Source organism: Lactuca sativa, chromosome 9, assembly GCF_002870075.4.
Source record: "Lactuca sativa cultivar Salinas chromosome 9, Lsat_Salinas_v11, whole genome shotgun sequence".
In the NCBI taxonomy this organism is placed as follows: Eukaryota; Viridiplantae; Streptophyta; class Magnoliopsida; order Asterales; family Asteraceae; genus Lactuca; species Lactuca sativa.
Window position 1 is genome coordinate 34,718,960 of NC_056631.2, and position 11,122 is coordinate 34,730,081.

Below are 11,122 nucleotides of genomic sequence, written 5' to 3' on the forward strand. Positions count from 1 at the left end.
CAAATTTAAACCATAAAACTTACATGGGCACAAATGAAACTTTTTTCACAACACAAGGATCAAATAACAAATAATAGAAATTAAACAATTAATTTTGTCATTATCTATATTTGACATAATTTCAATTTCTTGCAAGATAAGTTACCCAATTAATACAAATAATCAATCTTTAATCATATAAGGAAGTTATTATCTAATCAATTAGTAATTATCTTTTGTTTAATCAAGGATATACTCAAATATAAGATAAAATTCGAATATTAAAGACCCAAAACAATTAAGGTAAGTATCCTCAAGCAAAACAGCAAGAAATCCTGAAATCTGCTCTTACTGACGCTCGAACTCGCCGAGTTCCTCTATGGACTCGCCGAGTTCATTAGTCAGGGAGCCAAAAAATCGATTTTGAAGCTTGAACAAATAACCAAGGCATCAATACAATAGAAACCAATCAAGGCTCTGATACCACTGATGGGTTTTTAGCCATAAGAACATCCTATGTGCTCATGCAAACCCTAATGCTTGGATCTAGGTTTCTCTATTGTACATGCAATTCATCCAAGACTTTAAACCCTAGATCTAACATACAATTAATCATATTAACATATGGATGGGGTTTAGATCTTACCTTGATTGTTATGTAGCAATAACAATCTTAAATCCTCCTTGTAATGACTTTAGAAAGCTTAGAGTCACAATTGTCACTCCTCTAATGGTTCACAAACACCAAGAGCAAGAGGATGAAGAATAAGGAGAGAGGAGGCTGCCCAAAACGTGTAGAAACCCTAGTGGAACTCTTCTCCACGTTTTTGGGGCTTAAGGGTACTATATATACATGTAGGCTATTAGGGTTTTCAACTAGGAAACCCTAATCTGACTGCTTAAGCCTTAAGCAGCCCATGAACCCTTTTAGAATATCCCTTGGACGATTTCTAATGGGTTTCCCCATAGAATTCGTCCAACCTATTATTCCAAGGTGATCCATAGCCCAAATGTAATTATCTTATAATTACAGTTTCAGTCCCTTAAGTTTAATTAATCTCTTTCAGCCACAAAATTAATTATCAATTAATTCTTGACTAATATTAATTAAACAATATGCTTTCTCCTTTAATATATTATTCTCATAATATATTAATAAATCATAATTAATCCTCTCTCTCCATAAGTCATCCTATCAAGTTGCTTTGGTGAAGGCAACCCAAAAGGACCATGCACCATAGGGTCAAGTACATACCAAAATAATTATGGACTTAGACACTAATCCAACACCAACTCCCCAGGAGTCATATCAAAACCCATACTAAAAGTCTGAGATACAAAGGATCGACTCGCACCCGAGTCAAAAAGCACAAGAACATGCAAGGAATTCACTAAGAAGGTACCTAACAAAAATATAAACATAATCATCCCATGAAATAAGCTATAGAATAATAAATAGAACATACCAGTAATGATGTCTGGTGCTGCCCTAGCCTCCTCTGCAGTTAGCTAGAAAGCATGACCTCAAGCCCTCGGAGGCTCCGCTCTACCCTGGCGTCTATCCGTAATCCCCGGGGTAGCAGTAGCTGGCGCCTGAATTGGTATGGTGGCATGTAAGGGACATTGGGCCTTCACGTGGCCTCGCTTCTCACAATGATAGCAGATCCCACTACTCAACGAAGGAGCCTGCTGACGACAGTCCTTCACAAAATGTCCCTCCCGGCCTTAATTGTGGCATGCATAATAAGAAGAAGACTGACAAATACCCTCATGAACCTTAATGAACTTGTCACAAGTGCGACCCCTCTGTCCATAGATCTCGAATCAGCAGGCTTGAACCAATTTGCTACAGACTATGATTGCACATGAGCCTGCCTCAGCTCCTTCGCCTGAAGCTCCATCTCAATCCTCCGCTTCATTGTGGCCTCCTGTATGTCAACGAGAGTACCATAACGTTGGGTGGAAAAAAACTGGATGATATTCGTCTTGAGCATGCTCAAGTACCGGGTCATGTGAGCTTGCTCAGAAGCAGCAAACTCAGGGAAAAAAAGATCCCTCTCTGTAACATCTTGGTGATCTCGGTCACCGTCGCAGTCCCCTGTCTCAGATCCAGATACTCCTGAGCCAACCTCTCCCTCTTAACTAACAAAACATACCTCATATAGAAAATCTCATAGAACTTCTCCCAAGTCAAAGCATCCCTCTGCTTAGGAGTATACGAGCCAGTCACCAGTCTCCACCAATCCATCGCCCTTGACCGGAGAAGGTTCGGGGGCACACTTGACCTTCTAATCAGCAGGTCAAGAACATGTGAAGAAACAACCCTCAACGTTAGATAGCCACCTCATATCCTCGATAGGGTCATGAAATCAATTGAACACCGGGGGCTTCATATTGTCGAAGTCCCGGTACTGGAAAACTCTCTCCCTCGAATCCCCGCAACAACAACAGCTACAGTAGTTGCATTAGCAACAACCTCAGAAAGTGTAGCATAAAGATCATCAAAAAGCTCAATCATAGCGGTCTTGATAGACCCTAACCATCAGGTAAAATTAATTTAGTTTTCTTTCACAAATTATTAAATGTAGGTTTTTATCTAAGGTTTATGTTGTATAATGAAATGGTATGATGAAATGTTTCAAGTGGCTTGGCACATTATCACCAACAAAGGAGTTGTATAATTAAATGGTAACTTATAATGAAATTGTTTCCAATAGTGTATTGTAGTTGGAGATACTAGCTAAGAGGGTAATCTTATTGTGAAATTGGTTTTGGTGATGATGGTGATTGTTGGAGTCATTTTTATAATTGGTGTGTAGGAACAATGTTAAAGTCTACCAGTCTATTAGGATGCCTCAGTTTCATACATCACTGCACTTCCACTTGACACTTATTGTAATGATAAATGACTCTTCGCGCCGTTATATTTTAATGTATTGCCCATGGTTAAGTCTATAGTTAAGGTTAGGTAAGTTTGGTATTTTGGTTTGTAAGAATGTAACGTTTCAATTTTCACAATAAATTTATCATTTTTAAATGAAGATAAATATCCAGTTTGATAAAGTTGTAATCAAGATAAAGCCATTTGTTTATAAACCGAAATCCAAAATTAAAGTTATAAATAAAACATTGTGGAATTTCAAATCATAAACTACTGATGTGTGTATACAATCATGCCTTTGCCTTCCCATGATCTGAAGAAGTAATTGAACACATTTAATCTACAACTATAATCCAATGTTTAGTGGGTTCCCCAAAATATCAAATACAACATAGAACACCATACATAACAGTAACGGTTTGTTTCGGCCAATGAAACATTCAAACATACAAACATCAAATACGACCTTACTAGTCTAGCTCAACATACAATCATGTCATAACAACTATGTCATAAGTAATACAATGAGAAAACTCACCTTGCTGAAACCCGAAAATCACATCTACACACTAAACCCACAAGGTTGATCTCACTAACCACCTAAACACTCAATAGAGGTCAAACCTCGGTCTCTAACCCAAAACCCTAAAGTTTGACCCAATTTTTAAAACTCTATCAAAATGTAAAAATTTTCGTCAAAAGACTCCCCGCCCCTCTACTGGGTGCCCAATGCCCACTACTGGACAAAATAGTCGAGTTCCAAGGCTAAAACAGATGCGTCTCAAAATTTTCCAAAGCCCCCTGACACATGAAAAGGACACACCACACCTATTATTATCCAACTCTTATTTTTCGACTTAATCTCTTATGTCCAGACTTCCAACTCTCAGATCTAGATCTTATTGACGTATTAATGGATAAAGTTTCCAACTTTATCCATTAGAATACCCTAAACCAATTCGATCTAAAACTCTAGGTTCCCATTTTTATTCATGCATGAAGTAAAGAGAGCCCTTGCATGCACTCTCTACTCCACTTAAACATTAGATTTAGAAAAGAGTATTGCATAAAGATCATTAAGTTGCCCAAACTCCATAGATCAAACCATCCAAGGGACCAAAAAATCAAATAAAGCACTAAAACTCCAAATACTCTTAGATCTAAAGGTGAAACACAATAAAGCAGGGAAATTTAAGACAAAACCAAGGTCCAAAAGGTGAATGAAGGTTGATTTCTTCAGTTGCAAAAGCTTTAATGATCAATCTTGCAACAATACTTCACTATAAAGCCACAAAACTCCACAAAATGGATGAAAGTAGAGGGGAGATGCTCAAAATATGAAAGGGAGGCTAGGATTTCTCAAGACTCGATCTTAGGGTGATGGAGGTTGAGAATAAAAAAATACAGGGGTTAATGGCCATTAAATAGTCCCAAAACCTTAAAAAACGTTCATCCCATGGGCTAGGTGCCATGGTGCCCTCTAAAGTGGCGCTTTGTGGCCTCAACGTAGTTCAATAGACTTTTCAGTTTTCCAACAAATGCGATAAATGATTTCTTGTTTCGCTCCATCCTTCTACTTTCTTTTGGACGATAAAACCCCCAATCAAAAAATTAAAAAACATAATCGAGACTCGGATGTTACAATTCTCCCGCACTTGAACAAGATTTCATCCTCGAAATCCTCCTTGACTAAATTTCAGAAGACAAACCTAACACAAATCCTTTGCGACTTCTCCAACCCACTCACCACTTTGATGCATCCATAACAGGTGTTCCCGATACCATTCAAAACCGAGATTAAATTGCCATTGCTCATTACAATCCAACCCAAGTATTAACTTGACCCAACACAAATACCTCTCTTACCACTGGAAATCCAAAACAAAATCTTAATGAAACTACACAATTTCGGAAAACTCCATCACTGCTATTACGAATAAGACCCTAATGATAATCTTCACAAGACCGGAAACCCCTATGTCTGAAACTCTTAAATTCATGCTCAAATATTGATGATTACCTTTTGATATACATATCCCATAGTCCCCTCGACTAGGAGCATCGCCACTCATGCATAAGTGAGTGACAGAAACATACCGACCATAATCACTCGACAGATCACCAATATGAATGATTACGCCCAAAAAGGATTCCTATGCTCAATTGACTTCCTAACATGTCATCACTATTCCACCGTTACCACAAACATAGAAATGAATGAATCATAACCTTGCGTCGTAACTAATTTCCCATTCCGACCCAGGCATGTAACCACTTGATAGATCAACTAAGGGTACTATTGTGAACCCCATGGTTTGTAGTTTCTAGAACCAGTACCCTTTCACTGGTAACCAAGCTCACAATAAACGACTCTTGCAAACAGACAAGGATCCACAAACAAAGTAACCCAACAAGGAACTACTGATGCACAACCATGGCTTTCTAAAAAGTCAACATTTTACCCAACACATGCCTAAAACCTATCGGCCACTAGGCCACCAATAGCCTTTCCACAAGCTCAAAACACTCAGACTATGTCAATTAGCCTAGTAAATGAAGAATTAAGAGTCTCAACCACATAACTGTCGGGTCCCACCCACACAAGTCGTACACATGCTGGTTCAAAATATGTCGTGACACTATCTAATCATCGAAATGATAAGCTCACGGTACAACACTGTTCTTGCCATCATTACTCCACGAGCCTGAAGACTCACGACCATCACCTCAGTGGACCTATAGGCACTCGACCATCATCCTACAGACCTGCGGGAACCGAGTCAACATCCCTTCCAACACTTGCCATCTACATCACGAGACATACAAGTCTACAACATGTAAAGCATCCCGAAGTCTAGACTGATACTAGTTCAACCCCAGGCCAGTCAGGAAATAAGAAAGATATTCGAACGCTTGTTCCTACTTGAAAGCAATATATCGGACAAGAACCAGGCAATAAAACCGGACAAAGAGTTCTCAGGCTATTTACGACTCCACTTGAAGAATGAGAAACCTTGCAAACTGATAAGCCTTACCACACCCAGTGAAATCTCATCAAATATTATCCCCGAGTCAAACTTACTAAAGTACACCAAATCTAAGACACAATTTTCAGACGTCGGTCATGATGTGACCATCTTTGACACGTTAAACATTTCATATTAGGACTGTAAACGAACCGAACGAAAGACTTGTTCATGTTCGTTCATTTAAGTTAGCTGAACAAACGAATGAACACAAACGAATAAATGAACGAGTTTTATTATTTATGTTCGTTCGTTCAACAAAATACATTGTTCATGTTCTTTCGTTTATATTCGTGAACATGTTAAAATGATTAACAACGATTAATGACTTTGTATATTGGATTGAGATACTCTCAAATGAGTCACGTTTATATTCGTGAACATGTTAAAATGATTAACAACGATTAATGACTTTGTATATTGGATTGAGATACTCTCAAATGAGTCAATGACTTTGTATATTCGATAATGAGTCATGTATGATCGGTCTTTATCAATACCAAAAACCCGTGAAAAGAAATAATCGCGTCCGTACACTTTGATTCTCTATTGAAATTACAGACGTACAATCAATAACCTTTCCACCTTCTGATAAGATTAAGCCACGAACCCACAAATTTCGACCATTCTAGTAAACTCCATTTCTAGAACAACACTAGTGATACTAATAAGATACCGACGTCATTTTTCGCCAAGAAGTTTATCGAGTTAGCTTCAATTCTCTCTTTGGCTACTCGTGTTTTTTTTTTGTCGTATTTTATCTGTTTTTTTTTTGTCTATGAGCTTTCTAATCTTGATATAACCCTAAAATCTTTGTGGGTTTTCAGTAAAAAGTTCTCCGAAAAATGGGAGACAAAGCAAATGATGAGTACTTCTTGGAGTATAATGAAGATGACGAAGTTCAATACGACGATGTCGAAAATAATGATAGTGACGATGGTAGCGATGACGATGCAAGTCGCAACTCTACGCGTTCTTCATCGCATTTCTCCTCTCGTCAATGGCCGCAGAGTTACAAGTTAGTTTCGCTTTCTCTCGCCCGTGTCTTAAGCTAGCTAGTCTTGTCCACCGAGTATAGCAACGTACAGCCTTCACATCATGCAGTACAAGCTACTATAGCAGTGCTATGGATTTGTCATATGTTGCTATGGAAACAGATCTGTTTCTCTGTGTTACTATTATAAATCTTGAAGAAGGCTAGAAATCTTGGTTTTCCACTTGATTTCTATTGAATCAGGGAAAACAATCGTCCGATTTGTTTAGGCGTATAATGAAACCTGTCATAATTATCATATATTATCAGTTAACATCTATTCTGGCAGAAGCTCCCATGGTCTCATGCTCGTATGATGTGGGTCAATCTTGATATTGTTCTATAAAATATGGCAAAAAGTTCGAAACTTTATATATAAGATGCTTTCTTGCTACGAACATATACACACACCTTGACTTTTGTAGTCAAAGGTATACCTTTTAAAAAGTTATATTGATTTTGTCAAAATTGTAATCTTTGTTATGAAGTTGCTTAATAATGCTGAGAAATGATACCGATTTTAGAGCTGAATAGTTTATTCGACTTTAAAGTCAACCTAGAAGTTTGTTCATCTTTTTTTAATTGGGAGGAGAGCACATATTTAGCTACCCAATTAAAGTCCAATACGCAATTATAATGCTATTTTCTTGATTGCAGGCAGACGATTGATTCATATTCAATCACAGCAACACCAAATTTCGGACTCCTTAGATCTCCTTCTACCACTATATATTCATCATTATATGATATTGGTATTGAAAGTAACTTTGATGCTGAAGCAAAAGCTCGGTTGCTATCCGAATGTGAAAAACTTTATAGCAAAGAGGATCTTGAAAAGATCACAAGGAAGATATCAACATGGTCAGGAAAGGGTTCTTTACACGAGCAACTTGGAGAACTTCCCATTAGCCATGGATGCAGTGTTACTCAGACTGTATTCAATGGTGAGAATCTCCAAAATGAATCTTTACAAATTCTTAATACTAAAGAAAGTGTAATTATCATTATAATGACTATATATTTTTTATAATATGGTGGAATAGCGGTGAATGTTATGGTTGGTGTTGGGCTTCTTTCTACACCATATACAATTGCACAAGCTGGTTGGGCAGGATTGGGAATGCTAGTTGTGTTTGGTGTTATATGTTGCTACACTGCTTCACTTATGAGGCATTGCTTTGAGAGTAAAGAAGGGATTCTTAGTTATCCGGATATTGGAGAAGCTGCATTTGGAAAATATGGGCGCCTCATCATATCTGTAAGTTGACATGGTCCCACCTGCTACACAGGACATGACAGAACAAGTTGTACTGTGTTTGACATGCATTGGACTGGTACCGAGACTCAGACCGATGTCAGCGGTTCAACAAAATTTTTAATTTTTCGTCCCACTCAGAAGGTGAATTGTCTGTGCAAAAGACGAAAATGCCCTTTCCATCATCATCATTGAAAATAACCCTAGAAAGTTTTGTCTAGTCCCGTTAACAGATGTGACCTATATGATTTATAAAACTCCTTCTGATACTTATGGTTTGGTGCAGATCGTCTTGTATACCGAGCTTTATGTAAGTGAATCAATGGCTTTGTAATGATTTGTTTCTCCCTTTCTGTTTCAAGTTTCAACAGCTTTACATTTTGAACTTTTTCAGTCATATTGTGTGGAATTCATTATATTAGAAGGAGACAATCTCAATAGTTTGTTCCCTGGAGTGTCCTTAAATTTGGGTGGTTTTACTCTCGACTCCATGCACTTGTTTGCAATTGTCACTGCTGTCATTCTTATACCTACTGTCTTATTGAAGAATGTCCGAGTAATTTCATATCTATCAGGTATCTTATACAATATTATATATATCTGCTAGTTGAAAATGAAGTTATATGAATAAATGCCATTTTTTTTGCAGCTACTGGGGTATTGGCTACAGTTGTGGTTATATTTTGTGTGTTTTACCTTGGGACAGTGAATGTTGGGTTTCATGAAAGTGGGCCCGCAGTTAAGTGGAATGGTGTTCCGTTTGCTTTGGGCATTTATGTCTTTTGCTATTCTGGACATTCTGTGTTCCCAAATATATACCAGTCAATGTCTGATAAGACCAAGTTTAGCAAGGCCATGGTAATAGGGTATGGCACTAAACATTTACTTTTGTTCAATTATTAAATAAATATGAAAAAAGTAAAATGTTCCATGAGCTAATATCTTTTTTTTATTATGTATCTCAGTTTTTCATTGAGTGGGGTTATGTATGGGGCTGTTGCAATAATGGGGTTTCTCATGTTTGGTGAAAGTACCTTGTCTCAAATAACATTGAACATGCCAGATAATGTGATTGTTTCAAAACTTGCTTTGTGGATAGTGGTAAGTGTCAATTTAAAATAAACAGTAAATAAATTACATTTTGGTCCCTAAGTATTACTGTTTTTTGCAACTTTGGTCCTTATTTGAGGTTCTTGTAATATTTTTGGTCTCTGTCCCAAATAAAATGACTAATTTTGGTCCAGAAAATATAGTCATTTTACTTTGAACTCAAATAAGGACAAAATTGAAAGTGAAAACTTTTCGGGACTAAAAATGTAATAATTTGCTATGAGTATTAATATATGTTTAACAAATTGCAGGTCATCAACCCATTCACTAAATATCCTTTTAATGATTATAACCAACTAGGAATTGAATTATAATCCTCCTTTTTAGTTTTAAATTTCTATATCGTTTTATTTCACTTGTTTCCTTGACGTTATATAAATATGCTTTGCTTATGAATCCATTGGCTAGTGCCATAGAAGAGCTGTTACCTGCAAGAGTCTCAAGTAGCACTTGGTGTTATGTTCTTCTCAGAACAGCACTAGTCCTCTCTACTGTCTGTGTTGCAGTTCTCATTCCTTTCTTTGGTAAGATGGAATCAGGGAAGGAACGGAATGGAATGGTTCATTCCATTGCTGTTTGTGTTGTGTGATGAACTGAATCTTGTATGTTTGAACTTTGACTGCAGGTGCTGTGATGGCATTGATGGGATCACTCCTATGTGTAATGGTGGTAAGTATCCACTTTACTTGACCCCTTTACATTCAAAACTAAATATTCTTGCAAGGTTATTAATGTAATTCTTGATTTCTTGTGAAAGTGAAAACTTTTAATTTGTATGTCCTTCAACACAGGCAATAGTAATGCCAGCTTTGCTGTTTCTGAAAATTCAAGGAAATAAGGCAACAACTACACAGGTAAAGTTGCAGATCAAAACCGTGACATGTGCTACACATGACATGACAGGACAAGACATATAACCGTATATTATGTTTGATTAAGACTGAGACTGAGACTGATATCAATGAGACAAAAATTGCAATTTCTTGTCCCACTCAGAAAGGTACAACAGTTTTGGGACAGAGACTCGCTCTTGATTCGTTGTTTGTGCAAAAAGACATAAATGCCCTTTCATCCTCATCCTTAAAAATGGCACAAGAATTCTTGTTTTTATTTTTTCTTCTGATGGAATTTTATATGATGCTTGTGTACACAGATTGCTTTGAGTATTTCCATTATTGTGGTGGGTATCATGAGTGCTCTCGTGGGGACTTATTCGTCATTATCCAGTATTGTTACGGAATATTGAGACATTTTTTGGGCCCACAAAGATGTGATTCGTCATTGTTTTAAGGCAAGATAGTTGTAGGAGGTTTTAATGGTAGCTACCGAGAGGTTATATTATATGATTGTAATATTGAAAACAGCTCAATTATATCACTTTTTTTTTTTTTTTGTTTCCATGTAACAAATGCAATTTACTTGGTATATGTTACTTATGTTTCTATATAAAATTTGGTCATTATGAGTGGATAACACTTTGTACATTTAGGTGATAAATATGAATTTCTTAAAGTTTGAAAAAATATTCAAGTTGGCAGAAGTCTTGTGCCAAAGGCCCAAATATAGGAGAGTATTATTTGTACTTTTGTATGCATGCAGCCATAATGCCATATGGATGTCACGGGCACTTATACACAAATTCTTATTAGAAATCCTCAAACTGTTTAGCAAAAAAAAAATTCTCATATAGTATTTGGTAATTAATTAAAACAAAAGCAAGATGATTAGATGATTTGAACTCAAATCGATTAGTAACTAGTTGTGATATCCATGTACTACATAGATTAATTTTAAAAAAAATATAAATGTCAAAATATTAAAAAACTTTGAATTTATAT

The 11,122-nt window shown here is 36.7% G+C and overlaps 1 protein-coding gene across 2 annotated transcripts; it reads left to right on the top strand.

Annotated features, from left to right (window-relative positions):
- The first annotated feature begins 6,437 nt into the window (after positions 1-6,437).
- LOC111879396 (amino acid transporter AVT1A) lies at positions 6,438-10,824 on the top strand. Of its 2 annotated transcripts, XM_052767336.1 has the most exons (13): positions 6,438-6,593; positions 6,714-6,904; positions 7,577-7,863; positions 7,963-8,177; positions 8,461-8,484; positions 8,569-8,749; positions 8,824-9,040; positions 9,140-9,275; positions 9,536-9,552; positions 9,660-9,808; positions 9,910-9,953; positions 10,076-10,138; positions 10,438-10,824. In XM_052767336.1, exons 2-13 carry the CDS (start codon positions 6,732-6,734, stop codon positions 10,528-10,530), a joined length of 1,599 nt encoding a protein of 532 aa, XP_052623296.1. In that variant the 5' UTR covers positions 6,438-6,593; positions 6,714-6,731; the 3' UTR covers positions 10,531-10,824. The 2 variants fall into 2 exon arrangements, with proteins under 2 accessions (XP_052623296.1, XP_052623297.1); XM_052767337.1 differs by lacking the exon at positions 6,438-6,593 and having other exon boundaries at positions 6,604-6,904.
- The last annotated feature ends 298 nt before the right edge of the window (positions 10,825-11,122 follow it).